The sequence below is a fragment of the Abrus precatorius genome, unplaced genomic scaffold (assembly GCF_003935025.1).
Source record: "Abrus precatorius isolate BTA unplaced genomic scaffold, Abrus_2018 Scaffold8, whole genome shotgun sequence".
NCBI classification, from domain to species: Eukaryota; Viridiplantae; Streptophyta; class Magnoliopsida; order Fabales; family Fabaceae; genus Abrus; species Abrus precatorius.
In genome coordinates, this window is record NW_020874428.1 from 37,486,920 (window position 1) to 37,513,315 (window position 26,396).

Here is a 26,396-nt window from a genome sequence, read left to right on the forward strand (position 1 = left end):
AAACATCAATAGACAAACTTGGATCCTGGAAGTAGGAATGCTACAAACTAAAAATGTTCGACATTTCTAAACTGAAAAATGTTTTCGCTCAGATGTAGATATTATGCACACACCATCTACAAACCATCATAGTCATAGTCATGGGGGTTAGTCGCCTAAAGCCATTTGCCTCCTGATTCCGATCAGAGTAAATGTGCAATGAATACAAGACAGGCGAGGAGAGAGATAAAGACAGATTGCAATTTCCATGTCGTTATCGACATAAAGGCAAAAATATTGTAAGGCTTTGCATATAATCCACATATGCAAGTAAAGTCGCACCACAGGTAGATCTATTCCGAACGACGTCGGTAACAGCAATAATTATAAAAGCTTACTCTATATGAACTAAAAAACTAGCCACTGGTGCACATTATGTTGTAAACAACAGGCCACTCTTGGGAACAAAATGCTCCACGTTGGTTCAAGATGAGTGACAGAATATTGGCTAGAAAAATTAACACAACACAGCCCACAGAATGAGCATCTACCTTACCTTAGTTACAATGGCTCTTTAGCTGGTGTACCTGGATCACGGGGATATTTCAATGGTGTAGGACGATCCTTTGAACATATGACAGCAGTTCGCTGACCATGCGGGCTTTGCGATTCCACTAGACATAACAACAGCAATGTAAATTTACTCCTATAAGCTAGCTAATCCACTGACGAAACAGTAAATTGAAATGAGATACAGTCTCTTCCGAAAAAAAAAAAAAATACATGTACCCAAACAAAACAAAAATTAAGAATACAAGGACATTGCCAAAATTAACTGTTTCTGAAATATCGGAAAGAACATACTAATAAGCCTAACAAAAATTTAACATTATACAGTGTTTGGCCTCACATCGTATAAGATATTGCTGGATAAGATAATATTATCTTAGGGACAGAGAGTGTAACATTTAGATAGGATAAAACAGTTCTTGGAAAAAAATATCTTTCACTTAAAATATATTTATAGAATTAAATTTATCTAAATAATTATGTCAAACTTATATTATGTGTTGAATATGTTTTTGAAGTTGTCAAATGAACTAGTGGGTTAAAAACATCATGATAATTTTTTTTTCTATTATATTCTCATTCATACTTTATACCTTTTTAATATTTTATAAAGAAATAATTTATTTAAAAAATATATTTTTATATTTTTTACAAAAAAATATATATATTAGCGTTTTTTAATAGTGTTTCAAAAAAGTATTAAAAGTATTTTTTTAAAAGTACACATTTGTTTTAAAAAATAAATAATTTTTTAAGAAAAATATATTTAAAAAAATTTGTAAAAAAATATTTTAATCATTTTATAAAATATATTTTATTCTTTAATAATTTTCCAATTATAATTTCTTGCTAAAAATAAATTTTAATTGTAAGAAAATTGAATGTCGAATTTTAATACTGTATGTACACAAAAATATTTTTAATATATATATATATATATTGAAATGTAAAAAATTTAAATTTAAATTTAAATTATATTAATTTTGATAAAAGAGTAATTTTGTTTTAAATATAATTTATATGTGCTCTATTATTTTTTGTTTATCTCAAACATTAAAAAAAATGACATAATATTATCTATTTTAATATCCTGATACATAAAAATAATAATAACTTATATTTTTTATTATATTCTAACTTTATTTATCTTTCTGTTCTATCATTTCTTACTACCAACTCAACACCACTCAAGGTTGTCAATAAGGCCCGGATAATTCAGACTTTGATGTGGGTTGTTTGTGCCTAGGTTCAGGATAGTTTAAATTAACAAATTATTGGCCCAATTCAATACAAGTTGTGAGCCATTCGAGCTGGCTTAAATTTCCTTAACATAATTATTCAATTAGTCTAACTTTTGAAGATATAATTAACCTGCATAACATTTAAAATTTTAAAATTAATTGTTACCTAAAATAGATTGTCTTCATGTTTGTGGGAAAGTTTTATGCCCACCCCTACTATCTATCATTTGAAGGTATAAGAGGAGTTCGATAGATAAGCCTGTGCAATACAGTACTTGCACCAAATAACCAATAAAGTCATAAAGCATTGTACAAGCTTATCCTATCATGCCTAATACAAGGTGTCAAATAAGCCCTAAAAGGACCAAGGGAAGGAACAAAGATTGATGCTCTAATCTAGGTGGAACAGTAGATTGTGAAATATTTTCTGGCCTTTTGGGCGTAAGAGTAGGGTAAAATTTGTGTAGGTTTGTGGTTGTCAGGATTTTGTTTAAGGACAAAAGATCAAGTACTTGACATCCTTATCTTCAAGCTCTCAAATCAAATGGTAGCACAATATATATCTTCCATTAATTTTGTTTTATTTAAAAATAATGAGAAGTCCCATGTTGTCTCGAATAGGCGCCCATCTCTCTTTTTATATCTTTTACAAACTCTCTTCAACATTGATACATATACACCATAATTATCAAAACCAGACTCAATTGGGCGGTTGAATAAAAAATTAGTTAAGTAATCGGTTAAAAAAATTAGCCAAAGCCAGGTAAGAACTGGTGCAAATAATTAGTTTAAACCAGGTAGTTAAAAAAAATTATTTTTAAAAAATTGTAATATAATATTTAATTAAATAAGACCTATAAATGATATTTACGTATGAATTATTGTAATTTAGCTATTTATTATAATCTTTTATCTTATATGCAATATGATCATTTTATGTTAATTTAAAATTTCAATTAACATAATTTTTAATAATTTTATTTTAATTAATTATTTAATATATTATCTAATATTAAAAAAATATTTTCATATATTATCAGTTTGAGCACAATTTAATCTCTTTGAAATAATAAATCATGAATTAGTACCTTCACCGATTCAACGGTGAGTCCTATTTTAAAAACACTGATATATGCTCAACGGACTCCTATTGTAGGCAATCTGGGACTTCTATTATTTTAAAATACTACAACAAAATATGTGTTTCAGAATTTCGATTAAACATCACTATGTTATCAAATTTATATTCACTCCAATCTTCCTATCAAATTTCTTCTCTACCTTTCTGCTAAGTTCGACTAGTAAAAACACACATGCACCTTGATACACAGACACTTCTTGCCCAACCTTTACATTTTACTGACGTGCCTCCACAAGCCGTAGGAGCATCACCAACCATGGCCACTAATATTGACTTTAAACTCTCAACTATTTTCCCAGTAAAAAAGAATCATCACTTGCTAGGCTCCAGAACACTCAACAAAAGAGAAAGTGAGAAGGGGGAATTAAATCCTTAAAAATTGGTGTTACAGCTTAATCTTGACACAAGACTAATCAATTTACACCAGCTAAGAGCCATCTGACAAGGAAACTATCAATGTCTCCACTTCATTCAGAATATTAAACGTTAAAAACTTGTTTTCTCAGGAACACAAATGAAAGTTTCAGCTAGGAAAATCATAACAAATTTGAAAATTTTTAACGCAGTACAAAAGTCTATATCACAAGAGCAAAGTTTAAAGACTTAAAGCTCAGTACCTGAGCACACTTGCAGTAGAGATGCACCCATCTTCTGGATGGCACTTCCAGCATTCTTAATTTCATCCTATCAAAATTCATACTGTTAACAACTTCAAATCCATGGGACATGTATAGAAAAGCCACAGAATATTTTCACTTGATTTGAGATGTACTTGTAAATTTAAACAAATAAAAAATAATATGGGTTCAATTTTGGTCTACTTTAAATGTAAAACTTCTTATATTACATCCAATCAATCCATTGACAAATTACCACAAGGGTTTGACCATCCCAAGTCCCAACCACTATGTAGGAACTAGGAAGTCAAAGTTCTTTAATCATGAGACGACTGCCAACACAATATTAAATGACAATGAAAAAACATTTTACTGAGAGTAAATTATATGGAAAATCAAAGAATATAACACAATTGAGAAATAATTTATTTTATAGGCAGTAAATTTTTATTTTGTTAACTTTTAAGTGAATAGACAGATAAGTCAGTAAGTTTGAATATATGATTAAGTTGAATGTGTACGCCGTGGCTCTTTTTTTATATGGGAAAAATTATTGTTTAATACCAAAATATGGAATTTTGAGAAGAAAAATGAGATTATGAAAAATAAGTAAAACAATTTTTTATGTTTGTTGGACAGTTAGAATGCAAAAATTGTCAATTTCAATTTTAGATTTTTTTTAATAATTATTTCCTATGTTAGTATAAAATGTGACTTGACTACTAAAAAATTCTTATTAACAATTTTTTACGCCACAGGCAGTTTTTGAATTGCAACCTATATAAATTCACTTCTTAATCTATAGAGTTAGATATTTTTTATACATAAACATCAAAAAACATTGAACAACATTGATATTACAATAAATTCAAGTCTAAATTTTTATCTAATTATATTGAAGAACGTTATCCTCTTTTCCCCTTTTTCTTTTTGATTTTTAAGAAGTTGTATTGAACAACATTGATATTACAATAAATTCAAGAATGAATTTTTATCTAATTATATTGAAGAAGGTTATCCTCTTTTCCCCTTTTTCTTTTTAATTTTTAACAAGTTGTATCTAATAGGAGCATGAGTAAATAATCGTAACATGTCAAAGAAATCCCCTTGATCTTCCTCCTCTACCACCATCATCTCCTGCACCCTGGGCTTCTGAAGACCCATCTCCTGCAGCTTTTGACTTCACCATATGCATAGATGTAGATGTGACTTCCATATTTTGTTGCATTATCTCTCATTGCATCATTGACAACGACCATTGATCACCCCGTTAGAATATTGGCAGAGGTGTAATTTCATAATCTGGTGTCATCATTAGTGTGGTTGGTACACATCCTCCTATATGGATGCTTGATGTGTAGAAACATACTATTCAGACACCTAATGTACAGGTTTCTTCCGTAGATGCTTCCTCATTCCAATCAAAATCACAATGGAGAATTCGTTGGGTAGATTAAGCATCATTAATGGCAAAATCATAAGTGCACAATAATCCACAATATATGTCATTGTCACTGTTGCAAAATCAAAAAACCTTTTCCCCCATGATTTCCAACTTCTTGAATCACAACAAATATCATTTCCATTTATGGTCATTCATGTTAGTTGTTGTTATGGGGATTGTTCACCCTACTAAAATGGCTATCGTTGTTCTCTTAGTGGAAACCAATATAATTTTTGGTTCGGTTGCGCCGAAGATTTATAGGAAATTGCTAATACTGGTAACTTCATGGGAAACCATAGTTGTTAATCTCAGATCAGATAGTGGCAAATAACGGCTGACCCCTAAAACACTTCAGCAGGATGACCGCTATTTAAAATTTGTAGTATGCATACATAATATGTTATGTACATAAAATTTTAGTAAAAATTCTCAAAATTAATCACTTAATTATTATTTCAAGTAAAAGTGCAAAACACTACAGTATGAATGTTATTAAATAAAAAAACCAAGTTTTATCTCTTTCAGCAAAACAGGGCATGAAAGCATGAAGAACAAAGGAGAGTGGGAATAAAAAACAAAGTATGAACAAAAGAATAGACCTTGAACAAAAAAGCAAAGGATAAACAGAAAAATAAAGCCTAAAGCATGAGTGATCAGTGAACGGAAAAACAGGGAAGATCATAGTTATTAATCTCGGATAGTTGGGTGTAGCGAACAACCCTCCAAACGCTATTGCAGGATAGCATATAGCGGGATTGCCGCTATTTTAAAGTTTTTCATATGAATATAAAGTATATAAATATGCAAATAATTATGTATATAATAATATTAAACAAATATGCATAAATAGTATAACAGAATAGAGGTAGGACTGTAGAATCATAGAATAGAGAGAAGAAGAAAGGAAGTGGCTTTTGCCAAAGAAGTCATCCTAAATGAGTGACTCTGCTGGATTGGAGATTGTCGCAAAGCAGAAACAAGATAGAGATGGGAGGAGAGAGTGCCGAACAGAGAAGGGGAAGAAGAAAAACAGTGTAGAAAAAGTGGGGTGTCAAGAAAAGCTGATTTCTCTGGCAAAAAGCCACCAGCAAAAGCTAATTTTGCCGGCAAAATCGAATGGGTGAGCCGGTGAGGCGGGGAGAAATCTCTTTGTTGAGGCCTCAACTTTTGCTGCAATGCAGAGAAGAAGCATGCGGAGAAGATGAAATTATTTGATATATAGGTTTCATAAAGGCATGCAAACTGCTCGAGGTTTTGGTCACGAACTCTTGCAACCACCACAACAGGACAAATGCCCCGCAACGTGTCTGTCGCACTGCTAGAGCGTGCTATTAACAAGTATAAAGGAGGTTACTGCTTGGAGAGTAGTGGCTCCATAGGAAGCCACTGCTGTTGAGGAGAGGGTAACTCCATGGGAAATGGCTATTGTTGGGCCTATAACCCTGTTAGGAGAACCATAGCTATTATATTTCATACTATGTGTACCATGCCTAATGCTTACGAAAGGATAATAATTGTCAATTTTGTGTAAAATATTCTGATATCAATAATTTTGCATTATCGTCCACTCATCATATATAGTGCTCAAATTACTTAGTTCACATAATTCTAATAACTCTAATATAAAATCCCTCAAGACTTTTGAGTCAAGAGATAACAAGTTAAACAAATCTAAATTAAAATATTATACGGCTAGCTGCATGTTATTTTAATAACTCAAAGCATATCAAAGAGCTAAATAGTGGACCATAGTTGTTCACCTCTTGTATATCATTTGAAATGTGGGTATTATCTCTGTATAGTTGTCATAAAAACTACATTAATAAAAATATATCAAATATATAAAAGATCATTAGGCCATGCAAGTTCTCCATAATAATTATGACTCATTCTTTTAGCCAATTTAACTCTTAATACAGGATCATTTAAGTCAGGTTTTTTTGTATGCAGTTGCAGTTCCACCAACTTACCAGTAATAGTTTCCTATAGAACCACGACTCTTCAAGTAGCAGTAGTTTCTCATGGAGCCACTACTCTCCAAGCAGCAGTAGTTTTCCATATAACTACCACAGGCCTAGCACTAGCAATTCCCCATGAAGTCATCACTTTTAGCACAGTCGAATGAGAAGTTATATTAGTCTCCGCAAAAGGATGGTGGTGGTAGAAGAAGAAAAAGACAAAGGAAACTTCTTTCACGCATGTTGTGTCCTTTTACTCATATTTCTATTAGATACAGGCCCTCAAAAATCAAGAAGAAAAAAGAAGACAATATTCTTTAATATAATTAGATAAAAGTTTAGCATTTAATTTATTATAAAATTATTGTTGTTTAATCATTTTCCATATTTATGTATAAAGAATATTTAACTCTACGGATTAAAATGAGGAGGAAGTGAGTTTACTTAGCTAAAGATTCAAAAACTGCCAATATCAATATTTTACTATAAAAAATCGCCATTGACAATTTTTCAATAGACAAGCCATATTTGTTGTACTAGTATAGCAGTTAAAAATTATTAAAAAAAATGAAGAACTAAAAATTACCATTGACAATTTTTGAATTCTAATTAACTTGCAAACATAGATGATTTTTACTTATTTTCCATATTCCTATAATTCTCCCCAAAATCCAATATACAACAAAGATCCTAAAATCCACCTCCATTGTCTCTTTTTTCAATAATATATCCTAAGTAAACTATTTACAAGAACTTAATAATATTTGCTGAAATCTTAATAATTGAAAACTCACTGTTACTCGTAGGCTAAAATATCCTCCTAGGGCATTATCAAATCAGAACTACACCCTGTAAATGAACTCAAACCTGAGGACGACTGGACATAATAATTGTTCGACTTGTGAACCCTTCCTATGGTTCAGCACAAGGCCCATAAGTTATCCTCCAATGTATTCAATTGTAATCTCCTGAGAAGGCACAACCTCCCCAGTTCATAGATCATATGATCAATGCCAATGAAATATGAATCAGAGACAGATGTAAGACTTATGGCAGATACAAATTAGGCACATTTCAGGAGGTAAAAAAAAAAAGACAAACGATCAAAATTTATTTAAGATTTGTAGACATTTCTTGTACGAAAGCTATCAAGCAAGCAATATTAGATATATAATACGAGTCAGCAAAATAAATTTCCAGTAGCTGTTACATACCTCAGGATCATGACCCTTGGCAGCAATAAACAATCCACCGACACGAACCAAGGGAAGACAATATTCAGCTGGAAATGCAATAACAAAACACTGAAGCAGTAACAAATCACTGAGTGTCAAAGAAATGAAGAATCAAATCAGGAAGTCCTCAATATTATTACCTAATATTCTCATTTCAGCAACTGCCCTGGCCACTGCTACGTCAAATTGCTCTCTGAAACAAGGATTCTGACCTAAACTCTGCCCTATGCACAGAATAAAACATTTTAACACAAGAGAAGGGACATGGCAGAAGATGGTGTCAGAAGAAACATAAAACATAACAACAAGGTGAAGGTTTTTAGGAGTGTTTCAGTTTGTTATTCCAGGTTAATATTCCTTGGAAAACCATGTCAAGTTATTCTCTCCCGTTTCTTTCTCCTTTCAAACGGATTAAATAAGAAAGCTGTTATGCAATACACTAAGGAAAACAATTCAAAATAGCATAAGAGATCTTGACAAAAACAAGAAATACTCAAATGGAAATAACTGTTAAAAGAATTGGAGTGTATGTTACCTCTGCTCTTCCTCTTACAATTTGAATGTTTGAGGAACCAATAACACTGATAACATGCTCCAAAAAGACACATCGTTTGTTCATAGATTCCAGCAGCGTTACATCCCACTCTATTCCACCGAATCACAAGTCACAACGCACTCCATCAAGCAACAACACAAATTTTGATTGCTAATACATTACATAAGACTTCACCTGGGCGAGCTATGGCTAAAACTACTCCGGGAAGGCCCGCGCCAGTTCCAACGTCCACAAGGTTAAGCTTGTCACACGAAGTTCCGCAGTGCATGCGATAAAAATCGCTCAAAGGAGGCAAAATCGAAAGGGAATCCTCCACGTGCCGTTCCATCACGTCATTCACCTCTTTAACTGCGGTCAGATTCATGCGCTGCAATTGCAATTGCAACATGCAAGTGTTAAGGGGGAATGCGCGTGGGGCTGTATGCGATGAGAGAGAGAATTTGAATACCTTGTTCCATTGAAGAAGAGCGTCAACGTAGAGATGAATTTGGTCTTTCTGGCGAGAGGTTAGGGTTCCAAATTGGGAGAGAGTGACTAGGGATTTGTGCTGACAGAAAGTCGTTAATTTGCGCGTCGTAAGGTGCTTGAAGAAAGTCCACCGAGAAAACTGCGAGTTACTACTGAGCAGCATTTCCCGTTCCCCCAGCACACTACACAACGAAGCCTAAAGAAAGGCCCAAACACAAGTTCTTATCAAGTAAGGTCCCTACAGCCATGCCGAACATTTTTCTCCGTCTTGGACTAATTGGCCCAGAAGGTGACTTTATTGTAAACTAACATAATTATAGGCCACGTTAACCCAGTTAATATCATGGACCATGAAATTTACAATCCTAATGTAATTCATATTTTTCATACTACTTAGGACTTACATACCCTAATTAAAATTAGTTTAGGTCCAACCCATTGGTAGTCAACGAAAATAGTTAATGGGTGTATTTAATAACATATTTTAATTAGTTTATAACTTTTTTCAACTTATTTTAATATATATATATATATATATATATAGCTCATGCAAACATTGTTTGCAGTAATATTTCCCTGTTTATTTTTATTAATACATGGTTACACTATTTATTTTTTATTTTCAATAAAATATTTTATCTTTTAAAAAAATAAGAGTTTAAAACTAAATTAAAAGCCTATAGTTATAAAAATATAATGCCTACAAAAAAATAAAAAAATAAATATAAGCTTGCCTTTTTATGTTGTTTCATTTTTATCAGCAAGTTTAATAATATAATTTTACGAAATACATCTAATTTAATAAGTTAATTTAGCTTTTAACCAAAACTTAATTTTATAATTTCAGCTATCACTATTCATGTCAAACATAACCGATGTCTAATCCCGACAGTAACTTAGTGCAGCCATCGTGAAAATAGACTGAAATATCAAACTATTACAAAATTCGTTTTAATGAATTATTATTACCTATGAATATTTTAGTCCCTAAGAATAGTAATTTTCAATTGAATAGTACGATATTTTTAAGGATCGAGCTCTCCTCTAAAGAGGAAGAAAGGTGTAAAGTAAAAAAAGCAAACCGTTGATCGAAATATAAACATAACCTATTTAAAATCATGTTGTGAATAGATTAACACTTTTTTACTTTACATCTTCTATCACCTTTTAAAAAAAAGGCAAATCCTATTTTTCAATGCAACCGTAAGTAAATTTGAAATGTGTCATAATTTTAATAAAAAGGCAAATCGTATTAAGCTACTCCTCCCACGCTTCAATGCTCTTTTCAAGTGCCTCCATAATTCCACATTTGAAATGTTTCAAATGTATTCAAGATCAAATTGAATAGTAATGTATCATTAAGCTGAAAATAAAAACATTTTATTTTGAAAGCGCGAAAGAAAAAATGGTTTTGAATATATTTTATATACTGGATAAGACTTTTTTAAAGTGAATTTATCATTAAAATGAGCAAGATTATATCTAACATTAATTTTTGTGCGTACTAATGTACCATTGATTTAGTATATGCTTGGATTAATTTATTTTTAAAAATTGAAATTTGTTAATAAATACCTTTTTTCTAAAAATAGGGAATTTTTTTCAAACATATAATTTAAAATGTGTCATAATGTTAATTTACTATATATATATACCTATATATTAAAAATAAATATAATCTGAAATACTATATACTTTAATTAAAATAATTTTTAGATTTTAGGTACTAAGTTCACCAATAATGACTACTGACCCTCATACTTTGAATACTTAAAAATTGTAGAAATTAAAGTTGATATTTCTATTACCCTTATATCGATAAAATGATACAAATTAACTTGTTGGGTAAAATATTGGATGGTTGCTATATGCGGTGAAGGATCTAACTATATTTGCGTTTGGTTTAAACTGAATAAAATTGATTGGAAATATGTCTATCTAAATTAGTACGAATTTCATATTTTTATTTAGATATAGAATATTCATTATAGAGTATGGGTTTTTTAAACAAACAAGCCGAATTAACCTCTCCGTAAGAAATCAAGGACAGAGGGAACATAGCATACTGTGCACTTTATATGTTTGGGTTTAGACTATGTTTTGTGCCAAAAAGATTTGAATCTCTGGAAAAGAATTCCACTTTTGTTCAAGAGTTTCACTTTTCCATCAAACAAATTTGGTTTGCCACATTTTCCTCCATTCATGAGAGGAGAAAGTGGAAGAAAAGGCTGGCTAATGCGTGACTTTATCAGGGTCAAACATAAAGTCATAAGCGCAGGTTTAGATAGGTTATTTTCCAAAAACTACTTTTGTCCTCTATATATGCTCAAAACCACAACCAAACAAAACAATCATACAAGAGTTCTTGGAACTTCAAGGGCCTCTTCGATGATCAAGCCAATTCACAATCTAAATTGGGCCAATGAAGATAAATTAACTTGATTTTTCTTACTTGGCCAATTTTGTGAAAAGAGAAGTCTAAAAAGGGAAGATAAATAGGATAGGTTTTGAGGTAAAAACATAGGAGGAATTTGTGTTATAAAATAAAATAAAGTGAGGCTAAAAAAAAATAAAAAAGCAAGGGTGGGGGGCGTGCGGCAAAAATAATGTTGAAAAGCAAGAAAGGAAAGGCAATATAAAAACAAAAAGAATTAAGTAAAAGATGTTTTACACACATATATCAGACTGTTGAGTAGTGCGAGAATCAAGAAGTATCATCAGACCAGGTATATGGTACTGGACAAACATTCAAAATATGCTTATCTGGGAATCTTTTTCTCTATCTCTGTAAACAATGAATTATTGCTTTCAAGTTTCAGAATGCCGGGAACATTATTGCGTTATGTGAACAGTAACTAACATTTTTGTCCCATAAGCAATTGCTTTTGCAGTAGGACAGCCATTACATTCAAGAGGCCACATATTCTATTTCTATCTTGTTCTTCCTATGTGTCCTCCTTCTCTTAACATTTTTAATTTTTCGCATTTTATATTCTCTCAAGCACTGTCACAATCAGTTCTTTTGATGACTTTGTCATTCTTTATTCTCATGGGTATATTTGTCTCGCTGTTCTGCCAAGTTACATCTTTAACTAAACCCTATAAAGCTCATAAGCATTTCATCCACTTCATATACAGTCACAAACAGCCTTTTACTGTTTTTGAATATAATAATAACCTATAATAATATAAAGAATATTAAAAAAAAAAATAGAATTCAGCTACCAGTCTACACTACTATATCCATAGGAATATTACAACAAACAACTCAATCATTCTGCACTTTTTCTGAACTCCTTAATATTTTCAATTAGAGTTGTAATTGTTTGTCAACAAAATATTGATCACATCCCACATGCACTTAAATGTGATTGGATGTTACACTGTGGACAAGAAGAACAGTGGCAGGTGATAATTTCTCATGGAAAATGAAATGGGGTCATCTTTCCTTTTCCTCACGAACAAGAGCTGGAGGGCATAAAAAAGTTGGCACCACGGTTTTCGTGATAATTCTTTTCTTTCTTTCTTTCTTTCTTCCCACAATAGAAAAAGGAGAGAGAATAGAGATAGAGAGCTATCAAGTGGTCTCTTTCTCTTTCTCAGAGGGATGGCACGAACTACCTTGGATTTTTCTTCAATCTTTCAACGGCCTCAGCCAACAGCAATCATCATGCCCTCACCCTCCTTCCCCTCCTCTCTTACCATCCATAATCATCATCATTACCCCCTCAAGGCTCCCACCCTTTCCTTTATCAGAAACATCATCATCATCCACCAACCTTTTCCTCATCATGATCACCGCCTTCACCATCACAAGCACCACTCAAAACAAGCCCAAGAAGAAGACGACGAACACAACCAAGAAGGAACAAAAGTTGCTGCTTCGCTTATGCTTATGAGAAAACCCTACTACTTCACATATATCTAGCTAGCTAGCTTCAGCAACTTATATATATTGAGTGAGAGAAGGGTCTAGCTTTTGCTTCAAGGATCCAACAACTCAAACTCTAGGGGAATCAAGCGTCTCGGTCCGATCCATTTTCTGTTTTTACTATAAGTATATCAATTCCATGTTACTAAGTAGCCTTTTTTCTTCCAATTTTATACCAATTTTTAGTTAGATTTGCAGAAGGATTATTTATGTTAGCTTGCTCTATCTCTGTCTTCCTTCCTCCTACTCTCTTTCTCAGTGTGGAAGTGTTATTACTTCTTAATTTTGATTGATAAACTTTGTCCAGATCGAAAGGGTTATGTTAGCTTTCAACTTTTTTTCATTGCTAAAAAACGTTGGTGTAGAAATTAAGGAGAACGGGATATTGTTATTAAGTAATATCATTTAATGATTATTGGAAGTAGTAATGAGTGGTTTTCTAATTATTCTATGATATTGTTATTAAGTAATATCATTTGATCACTTTGTCACTGTATCCATATTCTCGGTAAAATATTAATGATGCACCTATTTGCTGGGTCTAGCTAGGGTTTCCCAGCAACATTTTTTTTACACTAGTTTGTACTTTGTACTTATAAGTGTAGACTGTGAAAGATGGCAAAGAAAATATGCGGATACACAGATGCAAGAGTGTGTCTCAGAATTCACGGAAGAAATTAAGATGAGCGAGAGAGACGTTTGTTGTAGCATAATTGAAATCATTGTTGCTTGACACCTAATCAAGAGCATAAAGTCATCGAAATAACTTAACTTCTTGACTAGAACTCATCTCCCTTTGAACTTTTCACTCGTTGCTTTGAATGTTCTTTTTCGTGACTCCATAATTCATATATAACTTATCTAACCTTGGATATATACACGCATGCGAAAAATAGAATAAGAAGCAATTCGTCAATGAAGAAATGAATAATTGGTAGCAGGTAAAGTTCTATGTGTCATCGGTAATGATGTTCCGCCCATGATTTTGGTCACCGGTCTATATACATCATCATTAAGAAAGAAAGAAAAAGCATCAGAAACTAAATAAACGTTTCTTTCATTTTTTTATTATTTACCAGCAAGAAATTTTTTCAATATATATCTGGTAAATAAGAAAATGTGGTAGATCTGATTATTAACTTCATTTCATGGTTCCTAATATACTCTCAGATATCAGTGTCATTGTATCAAGACTAATTAGAAATCCAGCGCTGTGTATAAAAAGCTCGAAGTACGGTTACCGGCGCGGCAAATTAAATGTCAAACCTTAAGCAAGGCTTGCAATTATTGCTTGTGTTGTGTTGTGTCCTTGTCTTCTCTCTCTCCTTTACAAAACAAAAACTTTTTTTCTTAATTTGGTTTGTGGTGCAAACAAACTTTATGCGATCATTTAAGAGTCATCTGTGAGAAGAAAGCTTGACAAATATCTGTTGTATGTGAAATAAACTTGACATTTATGATAATTAGATAAGCCTTTCCAATACTATATAATTTTAGTGTTATTTCATAAGTTAAAAATAATAGTTTCTGAAAATAATATGTATATAAATAACAAATCTCTTATTTCAACCACTAAAAATCGACATTGTTCGAGATACATCATTAATTTTTCAATTTTTTTTAATACACACATTCTCAAATTTGATAATAAGAAGTTAATTCGAACCCATTTGATAAATTTAGAATTTGATCTTTAAATTTTGAGTTTGAATAAAATTTGAAATTTTTAACTCAATTCAATTAAATTTGATGAATTTAGCTTGCAAAAGTTTGTAAAAAAATTATTTAACTTAAATATTGTTTTATAAATTCAAATTAAATATAAATTTTGTTAACGTAATAAAGTTCGCTATTTGTGATGGCCTAATTCAGATGAGTTAGATAGCTATTTTATTAGCTTTACTCTAAATATAAAAAAGACAATTGAAATATCCTAAATTAATGATACTATAGGTATTTTCCTTCTATCGATGTTTTTTATTCAATACGACATATGGAACAGCGAATTAGAAATTAATCATAAATGATATAATTAACATATATATAAGCATGAGACATTAATTATGTTTATTTAAAAGCATCACATTAACTTCACAAGTGTTAGACTTAAAAAATAAAAAAAATAAAAAAACAACAACAACAAAGAATGGATTGGACGCAACAGGTTGACATCCACGAGGATTGCTTACAGTCGAAAGACAACGACAATCTGGACAGACAATCCTACTTAGAGGAGCTTCAAGCTCCATTTCAATTCGATCCCTTTCTTTACTTTCCAGTAATGTTGGCCACCTTACAGAAGCAAGAAAGAGAAACTACATGAAACAGCCAGATACATCCAAGGGACTTTGTTCTGTATAGAGAAAGTTACTTAAATAAAAATATTTATTATTATAAAAAAGTAAGAATGACAATAATAAATATATGTTAATATATTTTATTAATTATAATTCAATATACAAGTATTTATTAAATTTTTATTTTTATTATTTATATATGATTATAAAATAGGTTTACAAACTTTATGACCAGCTTAATTTATTCTCATCCTTAAATAAGAAACGTTCGAAAATATGAAACGAAAATGATTCAAAACCTGTTCTATTATACGAATTAAATAGAGATAACTTATTAAAATATTGTATCTTTTAAATGTTATATTATTTAATTCACTTTTTTTTTTCATCAAACTTTGGGTAAAATAAAAAAGATTTCCATTCCCAGCGAAAAAAGTCGAGCCGCGACGACATACACTAATTTTGAGAAATTCCTATATGCTGAAAAGCAATAAAGGATTTTTATTTTATATCATGAGTTTAATTTTTGTGTAACGTTAGTATAAAATTTTATACTGTTAATTAATAGAATATAATATAAATACGTCTTTCAAAATAATTATTATAAAATATCAATAATTTTTATTGATGTAGCAATTAATAATTAAATAATAATATAAAAAATATTTACACTTTTAATATATTTTCATTAAATTCTTATTTCGTTCAATATTTATTTAATTACCATTGATACAAATTATAGAAGAAGCTGAATGTAGTGAATATCTCACTAGTTTACAAGTGTTATGACTGTAAGAATTCTTCTATCTCAATTCAATGGAAAAACTTAGATGAAGCACAACGGTGAACCACATCCTCTTCTATACCAGCTAAACAAGTAGAGTACAATGATCATGTTCTTCTTCTAAAAAAGGTATATAAAAAAAATATATGTTCACCCTTGATTGAAAGTAGAGTAATTGTAAATTGAATTCACTCATTATATGATAAATGCATCTTGATTACTTTTTCATTTTAAATAAGCTGAATCCAATTGCACGAAACAAACTTTCGCAGGCCAAACCCGGTTGTAAGCAACCTAATTCATGTTCCTTGTTCCTGAAATATAATTTTCCTCGTCGATATAGTATTGTTCTTAATTTGTCAAGGCTGAATCAGTGCTGCATCGATCTTCATTGTATTTCATTGGTTTTAGTTCCCAATCAAATAAAACGTCGTGGTTTGATTAAAGAATGTCGGTTCTTTTACCGTACATCCCAAAAAGAGAAGGGGAAAAAAAAAAGGCATTGTGCTATATCAAGCCATAAGAAATGGAGAACTGAATATGCCTAATTATATGCACAGGAGAGAGAGAGAGAGAGAGAAAGCGAACGAGCAACAGCAAAGAACATGGTGAATCGAAAATGGATGGTTTAGCTTTCTTTATTTTGAAAATATTTGTTTTATTTCTTGATAAAAAAAATTATAATATAAATGCTCTTGTAAGTAGGAAAACGTTTCAGATAATGAAACTATAGTAATCAACCTTACAAATACATATCAAAGTCGGAAGTAAGGCAGCACAATCAGCGGACCTGGCGTTGTTCATTGTTCAACACGCGCAACTGGTATTCGTACAAATTGACGTAAGATTCCAGAAGCTTTATTAATTTACACTAACCATAAAGAGACAGAAAAAATAAATCAATAACAGTGAAGAAAATCGTTACCATCTCTGCGGTAGTAAGTATATGAGTGGCAATGGCTACATCATAGAAAAAGCCAAGGGGAGATGTCATTGAGATTGAGAAGCAGGAGTAGATGAGACCGGGATTGTCACAGGAACTACTATGAACAGCGAGTACAGAAGTTTTAAAATTGGTGTCAATTTTTTTCCTATGTAAAATAGTGTCTATGTTTAAGCCTCGCTTGTGTGCATTTAACATTTTTGTGGTATCTTATCTCGCGTTTTATCAAATTAGTTATCTTATCTTAATTACTAAAAATTCATATTATATGTATTATATATTTTTGTTTTTACATTTTTCATATACGTATTCTAAATTATAATTCAAATATAAATGCATGTACCTAATCCAAGTATTGATACAATAATGTAAAATTTTACTGCACTTACATGTGTATAGTTAATTACTTTCAATCTTTGGAAAAATAAAATGTACCTAAATACGAAAAAAGAAAAAATTGTCATCGAATAGTCCATTTTAATCCATGCCATCAATATTTTATTTTCTACATTAGCTTTCAATTATTACGACCTTGACGCACCCTTTCCATCTCGAGTGATCACAATCAAGCGTTGTTTAATTCGCCACGATTTACTGTTTAAGAAATTAATAAATATTAGTTTTGTGAACAAAATGATCAACGATTTCAAAATAAACTTTTGAATGAATTTAGCTCTTAGAATAATTTAAAGAAAAATGATAAGTTAATCTAAGCTAGATTAATTAGGCAGAAACAATAAAGTTAATTTAATTTAAGCTTAAGTTTTGATGGGATGGGGTCTTTTTTTATTATTTTAACATGACATGTCATTATTAATAAATCTGAACGATTCAATTTAATTAAAAATTAATCAATAGATAAAAATAAAAAATAATATTTTTTTACTTTTTTTTCCTTTTTTTTTTTTCATCTTCTAAATTATACTGGTATATCTTTAAATATCTTTCAAATTCCTTCAAAGTAAAAAGGGGTATCATATAATTAAATGGTTTAACGTTGGTTATAAAATATTCTTTATATTTTCATAGAAGCTATCATATTCATAGACATTCAAGTCAACAATCAAAATAACATTCCAAGCTTAATATTTTCATCCAATATGCTACTTTTTAAAAATAAATAAATAAAATAACACTTCAAATAAAATTTTGAATGGTTTGAAAAATTCAATAATAAAAATTTTATGTTAACCAACAACAAACTTATTTTAGAAAGATATAAATTTGATTTGCAATGTAAAAAAGTTAAATTTTACATTTCATTACAAATTAGTCTCTAACTATCTTTTCCATATTAATGTTGTTCGGAGAAGTATACTATGGAGAGTAGTAGAATGAAAGTGTCTCTAGTAGTACGTGATAAAGATAGTTCACAACCTGTTAAAAGAGAAAAAGTTGATTTTTTTCATTTATTCTTGATGTACACTTATACAGGAAATTACCATAGTTAGGAGTCTTTTATACTTCCTTTGTCATTGTTTGGAAGTATTGGTAGCATAAAACGTTGGTATCATAATTTGTTAAAGTGATTTGGGTGTACGTGGTGAACATATTTATTTATAGAAGAAAATATTGTACTAAAACAAAAATATTGAATCATTGCGTGTTTCCTGTTTTGAATGTAATGGAAATGTTGATCGTTAAATTTTGATTTAGGATTGTCTGTTGTTATTATGGGTTTGTATTAAGGTTCTTAGTTGGCTACATAAGTATTTTTTATGTGTTTTTTATACTTTGCTTTTCAAGTAAGGAAATAATGTTATCTACTAAATAATCATGTATATAGTCTAGTGGACAAATTATGAAGTGCAAATTTGCCTAATGTATTTGTAGTTTATCTGGGTGAAATTATTTGCTTATGGAGATCATAAGAATTAACACCCATTCTCTACGTGTATAACCTCAATGTTTTGCTACTTATTTACGTGTTATTTAACAATAATAACTTTCTTTTCGTGGAAATATCTTGTAGCAATTATACATTTTAATAAGTTATATCAAGTAGAATTTGTTCATCCATATTATCTCAACAAGACTTATATAATATATGTTATTTTACAACCATTCATCTTATAAGTGAAGATCAAATGTATTTACCTTCACTGTCACTTGTTTCCACACAATAAAATTTTGATTAAAAGATCTAAAAATTTTATAAAAAAAGAAAAATGAAACACCTAAAACATACAAATTAAAAGTGATAAATATTTCTATCACATGTAAAAATGAAAAGCATATATTTGAACATAGTAAGGCTTTAGAGTTTAGAGTTTAGAGTGTACCAAAGCTTGTATAGGGGAGCTTGTAGGAATTAACTGCTAAGCATGAAAACCGATTTTATTATATGAAATTTAAAATTTATCTTAACCCAAAAAAAAAAAGAATTAAATGTCTTATTAAAAAAAACTAAATTTTTAAATTTAATTTATTTTAGTTATGAATTAGATTATTAAATCTGAATTTTTTGCACACCCCTATATATAATAGATGTTATTTTACAATCATTCATCTTATAAGTGAAGAACAAATGTAATTACCTTCACTAACACTTGCCTCCACATAACAAAATTTCGATTAAAAGATCTAAAAAATTTCTAAAAAAGAAAGATGAAACACTTAAAACATATAAATTAAAGATGATAAATATCTCCATCACATGTAACAAGTGTATAATCTACAACCATAACAAAAATGTTTGTCAAATTTTGATACAGCCACTACATCCGCTAGCTCAAAAAAAAAAACTTAATAAGGGAAAGAAGTAGCATAAGTAATTTCATCTTCCCCTTCTCAACCTAACAATTATATTACACTATAAGTTTCTTATTAACAATCTTTTGCTACTATACCAATGTTATAAGATCTAGCACTTTAGGTTTGAAAAAGAGATCTATAACTTCTACTACTAACATGTAATATGAGATATAATCTACATATAAGACTCAAATTTCTAAAATAAGCATATCATTCAATGTGTCATTTTTCAAATGACAAGATGACATAAGTAAGATATTCACTATTTTGTAATTTCTCACAAAAAGAAGGATTAAAATATGATTTATTTAAAATATTAAAATTAATTTAAAAGTATTTGTAAAAACATAAAGATTAAATATATAATTTAATTTAAAAAATAATTTTGTAATAATTGATTATCTTTTAAAAAAATTATTAAATTAAATAATAAAAAATGATTAACATGTTAAAATGAAAAATGTGAGCATCCTATTCCTATCCTAATATTAATCTCCAAAGCTTACATTTGTAATCCAATCAATAATCCTTTGCAAGTTGCAACAACCTCGCAGTGGCAGCAGACGACAGTAAATACTTAAAATATGAATAAAATATCACCTGAAAAATACGCAAACAAACAAAGGAGATCGATGTCGATGAGCGAAGGAGAAGAATAGAATGGAAAAGAGGCGCAAAAGGAAGCAGAAGGTGGACCCTGAAGCAGAGCGAAAGTCCAAGTCCGTTCGCGTGGGTCCAACCGAAACCGAGAACGTCAAAGCCCCATTCCCATCTCACACTCGACCCACCCCACAAGAATGCCAAGGCGTGCGAGACACTCTCTTAGCCCTACACGCTATTCCCCCGGAACTTGCCAAGTACCGCAAAGCACAACTAACCAATCACACCGACACACCCGAAACCGTTCTCGACGGTTTGGTCCGAACCGTCCTCTCCCAGAACACCACTGACGCCAATTCCCAAAGGGCTTTCGCTTCCCTCAAATCCTCCTTTCCCACTTGGGAACACGTACGCAACACTAACAGCTACGTTTTTAATCACTATCTTTGTCTTATTATGCTGTTGGGTTTGAAACGGTGCCGTTTTTGCATTGTGTGTTGAAGGTTCTTGGTGCCGAGTCCAAGGACGTGGAGAATGCTATTCGATGTGGAGGTCTAGCCCCTACTAAGGCTTCTTGTATTAAGAATGTGCTTCGTTGTTTGCTCGAGAGAAGAGGTAAATTGTGCTTGGAGTATTTACGAGACTTGTCCGTCGATGAAATTAAGGCTGAGCTGTCTCTTTTCAAAGGAATTGGTCCCAAAACAGTAAATCTTCCTTTCCTCGTCTCTCTTTTTTTTAGCGTATTGATTGGGGAAATTGACGAAATTTAGAAGAACTTGTTCTGTTCTTTGTGGCATTGTAAGTTTCTTAGTGTCCATGACTTTCTGGTATCCAAATTTGCTAAGCATCATTTGGGTAATTAATGATAAACTCTGCTATTGTATTGTCTTGTGTTGGTTGCTTTTTGACACTCTTAGTTAAAATTTATTGAAAATCATAAAAGCTAAACGAGTCTCACTCATAATTTATTGATTTTCATTAGATTAGAGATTGTGTTCCTAGCACTCCTCTTTGTCCCATTTGCACCTAAAAGATCATCATTTGCTTTCCATTCTTGTAACATTTTGAGGTGTTGATTACAGCTTTCAAATATGAATTCATTGAGAAATTTATGTATACCTTCTTGAACGGTTCTATTTGCTATTCACATCGCCACAATTCACCAAGTAACATTTAAGCGCAAAATATCTCAGCTGCTCCCACTTTGTAGCCTTGTCAAATAGCCAGATGTATGGCAATTGATGATTAGTTCTGCATTAGGATTTTTCCTCATGTCATTTGGGATTTGATCTCAATGTCTCATGTTCTGTACTAAATTTATCACTTACCATTTTGGTCATCTGTACCCTTTGTCGATGTTATTTGTAACGAATTCAAATTGCTTTTGATAGTGTCGTTAGAAAATTGGATTAAGTAAAATACGTGATTTTTTTCCTTTTTTTTGTAGATTGAACCGCATTTAATATCATAGTATCACAGAATATTTCCTACGTGGCTATATGTATTATTTTTGCTTGTATTATTTCATAAATTGCAATATGTAGTTGCAACATGCCACAGAGTATGGATCTTATTATCCTGAGTTTCTAAATGACTCCCTTTTTTCTTTGTAAACAACAACGCTCAAATGTGGCTGACAAGCTAACATTGTGAAAAATGAGATACATCTGTTAGAATTTGATAAAAATGTGAACTCTACTACATGATGTTGTTCCTCTCCCATTCAATTTTATGTACCTGATCTCTTGTTAATTTTAATACCTACTTTAGTACATTGTTTCCCATTCAGAAGCAACCGTTATGCCAGATTTTAAATTGATTCGGTATTCATTTATCTACAAAAGTGGCACGTTGGCAACTGTGAGAATATTGTTAATATTCATTGTGGTGATTTGCTTTCATCAACTATGTTGATTTTCTATTTTTATTTTTTTAATTTAGTTAAGAGGATATACCTAGTGGAGTTCAAGTATGTCACAGTAAGATTTTGTTGCTGCGCCGTGTCGATGTTTTAGAAATATGTAGTATATTTGAAATCAGGGGTAAAAGAGTTTGAGACACGGACAATATGTTACCACAATGCAGTGTGGTACAGAGAAGGCAATATGTCCCACACACCTCCAAACACCTCTGAATTCAAGTGCTTTGAGATGCTTCTAGCAGATAGGTTTTTTAGGGGACAAATGAACAATATGCTTAATTTGGACATTATATGATTGCCATTAGTGACCGGGGCAAGGGCTTATAGGGTTTCAACTCTTGTAACCTATAGTGAATTCCCTTTTACAGTACCTGTCTTGTCCTAGGGAGTAAAATAATAAGCGTTTCTGTCACCATATTGCTTATTTTATTGAAATATTAAAAATATTTCTTAAGACATTATTCTCTAATTTTTTGAGAAAAGCTAGCAATTCATTCTTTGACACACTGTTTTAATAAATATGGGTCCTACTAAATAGGGTGTAGCACCCACTACATAGGGAATGGAGATCCATCTCATTTAGTTAAGACCATGAATTTCAAATAATAGTAAAAAGTGTGATGGGAAGAGTGTTTTGTGAGCCTCTTAAAATCTTTTTGATGAGAAGTAGGATCATTTTCAGATTGGATTATGGAAAGACTTTTACACTCTGTTTTCGGACATCATGGAATCTATATATTCAGATTTTGTTGATAGTGTATCAAAGATGATTGTATTTCATTGCATTCGTAATAACATCATGTAAAAATTTGTAAAACACTAAATATAATTAATCAATTGAACATAAATATGTATGTTCTTTTCCCCTTCGTGTTGGTTTTTGCTAAATTACAAGATTGATAATAGGTGGCTTGTGTGTTGATGTTCAACCTAGAGCGAGATGATTTTCCTGTGGACACTCACGTAAGCTTGATTCTATCTTTCTTTTATTTCAGTTTACTCCATTTAGTTGTTTCTAACACAGAATATTTATGCAGATATTTGAGATTGCAAAAACCATCGGTTGGGTTCCCGCTGTTGCAGACAGAAACAAGACGTATCTTCATCTAAACCAAAGGATCCCAAATGAACTTAAGTTTGACCTGAATTGCCTTCTGTTTACGCACGGGAAGCTCTGTAATAAATGCTCCAGTAAAAGGGGTGCTAATCAGCAACGAAAGAAATGTAATGATAACTCGTGTCCTTTATTGAATTATTATGAAGAGTCGGTTTGAACTTTGAATTTTGCGAACAAATTACTTTCAATCACTTGATTTTCTGATTGTATAACTTCATAAAATGCTAATGGTATAGATTACACATGTAATATAAAACCATTCAGCGGTCATCATCTAACATTTTAAGCTTGTGGGATAGTTTGATTCAGTTAGGTGAACATATCTGAATGATTATATATTACATCTCTAATATGTCCCCTAATGGAAGAGCTTTTTACACTTCATGCTTGAGTAATGTCTCACCTAACTTAATAGTGAATTCAACTTTTTATTAGAAGAATGGGCTCAACAAAGATCAAAACTCTTGACCAATAAGTCATAGAGGTTCTGAATCTGATCCTATGTTATGCGTCAACAACCCAAAGCTTAAGTTAACCCATGAATGATTTGATATTACATATCTGATAGCATAGTCCAAAATTCTATGACTAATTTAATGCAAAGTGAGGATTGAGGAATTATATTTACAGGGGGTGATTGGGTGTAAAAAAGAGAGATATAGAAAGAAAGGAAAAGAAAAAGAAAGTAAAATATGTGATAAGTAACGTGAAAAAGAGAGAAATGATAAAATTGGATCACAAAAAATGGGATGTAAAAATACTATTATTATTATAAACTTTTTGTATTTCAATATTATTGGGCCCAATTGGCTGTCTGTTTTTTAGTTAAAAAACTAAAAGTGCAGAGGATAAATAATTCAAGCTACATTTATTGAAAAAGAATCTAAACCTATTTTTTCGTTCCAGCTTTATTTATTTCAAAGTGTAGCTTAAGTTTACAGAATTAATATTAAATGTTATATTAATTTATTCATTTTAGAACAAATGAATTAAATTTGAATTTCTAATTTAATAATATTAATTTTGTTTACTTAATTACATAAGAATTTAGTCAAGGCAAAACTAAAATTAAATTTTAATATAACAGGAGTATTCGTGGTTCAATTTGAGGTTAGTTCGTATAGAAAAACTTGTAACTCGGTTAAAATTAAATATAAAACTAATTTAAATAGATCTTTTATAATTTGAATTGTATCACTTTTATAGGTTTTGTTGTTGTTTTTTTTTTAAGAAATAACACTATCTTTATGTTGACAAACAAATAAAATTTCGGTAGAGTAGATATACTGTATTAATACAAAATACTATAAGAGATTGTTTATGATATGATATTATAAGATAATAACACATTTAAAATATTGTGGTTGATATCAACATCGTAAAAGTATTATTTTAAAATGCTGTTGAGATTGTTTGAGATAGTCTATTGGCACAATATACAATACATTTTAGGTTAGGATGCATTTAAGGTTAACATAAATTTAAGTATGCTTTATAGTTTATTTGAGCATGAGAATTTTTAAAAAAAGATTGAATAAATATAATTCTTTAATTTTTCTTTTTTAGTTAATAAACTGTTCAATTTTTTTTTTCGTTTTGTTAAGTTTAATAGTTTAAATCAATTTTTGAACACATGTAATATTTATATGTATTTGTGTATGTGTGAATTAGTTTAACCGAGTGCTGAGCCTAAAGACAGTTATCTCCAGAACCCAGGTTTATATACATGTGTGTGAATCAGCTTAGGCTACTACAGCTGTGTGTTTCGAGAGTTACTGGATTTCAATGTTTGGTAAAATAAATTTATGATTTTTAGGGAAAAAAAAATTTGTGTGTATTAACAAGTTAGTAAAATTATTTAGCAAATAGAAAGAAAGAATTATAACTTTTGAAAGTTAAGTTATAAAAAATTATTTAAAATGATTTTTAATTTATTGAAAGCTAGTTATTAATATTTTTATTTTTATATGTAATCTTTCTAATAATTTATATTCATACAAAGCTAATTATATATTTCACATAAAACTATTGATCTTGTCCACACTATTTCATTTTTATTTAAATAATTAGTTTGTATTAAATAAAAATAACAAATATTTAACTAATTAATTGATAATAACTAAAAAATAGGTTAAAAAATTAATATTGATTTATGAATTAATTTATTTAAATAATTAAATGTTCAGTACATTCGTGTCTCGTTAAAAAAATTGTCAATGTAGCTAAGAAACAATATAAAAAATAAATTATGAATAAGTGTACGAACTAAATGGATATCTTAATTTATATTAAAATATTAACATAAATAGTTAATAATAAACAATAAGTTTAGTGATATTTAATTGAATTTTAATACTATAATAATATAATATTACACATTATTTTTAAGTCTGTTAAGACATTTCGGTTAATTTTTTAATTTATTTAATTAACAGTTATAATTCAATTAATTAAATATAAGTTATAAATTATAAATTTATAGATAATTTATTAAGTATAAATTATGAATATTTATTAATTTTACTTAACAATCTTTTATATTTAATAGAATTTTTATGTTAAAATTCAATGACACGTGCACCCGTGGGAGTACTCGAATTGTAAGTTAAGCATAGGACGTGTTTTAATATTATCACATATTTTTTTATAAGAAATAAAATAGAATATTATTTTAAGATGTATTAATTGTTAAATTTTTTAATAAAAAATTAATTAACGTGCACAGTGAACTCCAGGCGTTGCATTCATCAATGGCTAACATCAATTATAAAGAACAAAAGTTTTCACGGATAAAGCAATTGCCAAATTTAATTACAAAAATTTCCAAAGAGGGGTCGAAA

General features: G+C 30.3%; 2 protein-coding genes across 4 annotated transcripts; one reads left to right on the plus strand and one right to left on the minus strand.

Moving 5' to 3' along the window:
• LOC113847496 (ribosomal RNA small subunit methyltransferase G) lies at positions 1-9,469 on the minus strand. Of its 3 annotated transcripts, XM_027476647.1 has the most exons (8): positions 9,190-9,469; positions 8,916-9,108; positions 8,721-8,830; positions 8,326-8,404; positions 8,165-8,232; positions 3,549-3,615; positions 538-653; positions 1-135 (listed from the first exon to the last, which is right to left on the minus strand). In XM_027476647.1, exons 1-7 carry the CDS (start codon positions 9,370-9,372, stop codon positions 541-543), a joined length of 813 nt encoding a protein of 270 aa, XP_027332448.1. In that variant the 5' UTR covers positions 9,373-9,469; the 3' UTR covers positions 1-135; positions 538-540. The 3 variants fall into 3 exon arrangements, with proteins under 3 accessions (XP_027332448.1, XP_027332449.1, XP_027332447.1); XM_027476648.1 differs by having other exon boundaries at positions 1-704; XM_027476646.1 differs by lacking the exon at positions 1-135 and having other exon boundaries at positions 224-653.
• Positions 9,470-20,538: 11,069 nt separating this feature from the next.
• LOC113847915 (putative DNA glycosylase At3g47830) lies at positions 20,539-23,722 on the plus strand. The gene is made up of 4 exons (XM_027477245.1): positions 20,539-20,926; positions 21,022-21,222; positions 23,346-23,402; positions 23,477-23,722. The coding sequence occupies exons 1-4, from the start codon at positions 20,579-20,581 to the stop codon at positions 23,711-23,713; spliced, it is 843 nt and encodes a 280-aa protein (XP_027333046.1). The 5' UTR covers positions 20,539-20,578; the 3' UTR covers positions 23,714-23,722.
• Positions 23,723-26,396: the final 2,674 nt, after the last annotated feature.

Bases quoted from the DNA above. Each gene is read 5' to 3' on its own strand.
- LOC113847496 (XM_027476647.1), bottom strand. From the start codon at position 9,372: ATGCTGCTCAGTAGTAACTCGCAGTTTTCTCGGTGGACTTTCTTCAAG. The intron at 8,405-8,720 runs GTAACATACACT...TGCATAGGGCAG, and splicing joins TTGTAAGAGGAAGAGCAGAG to AGTTTAGGTCAGAATCCTTG. The intron at 654-3,548 runs GTACTGAGCTTT...TGTTATGTCTAG, and splicing joins TCTACTGCAAGTGTGCTCAG to TGGAATCGCAAAGCCCGCAT.
- LOC113847915 (XM_027477245.1), top strand. From the start codon at position 20,579: ATGGAAAAGAGGCGCAAAAGGAAGCAGAAGGTGGACCCTGAAGCAGAG. The intron at 20,927-21,021 runs GTACGCAACACT...TGTGTGTTGAAG, and splicing joins CCTTTCCCACTTGGGAACAC to GTTCTTGGTGCCGAGTCCAA. The intron at 21,223-23,345 runs GTAAATCTTCCT...GATTGATAATAG, and splicing joins AAGGAATTGGTCCCAAAACA to GTGGCTTGTGTGTTGATGTT.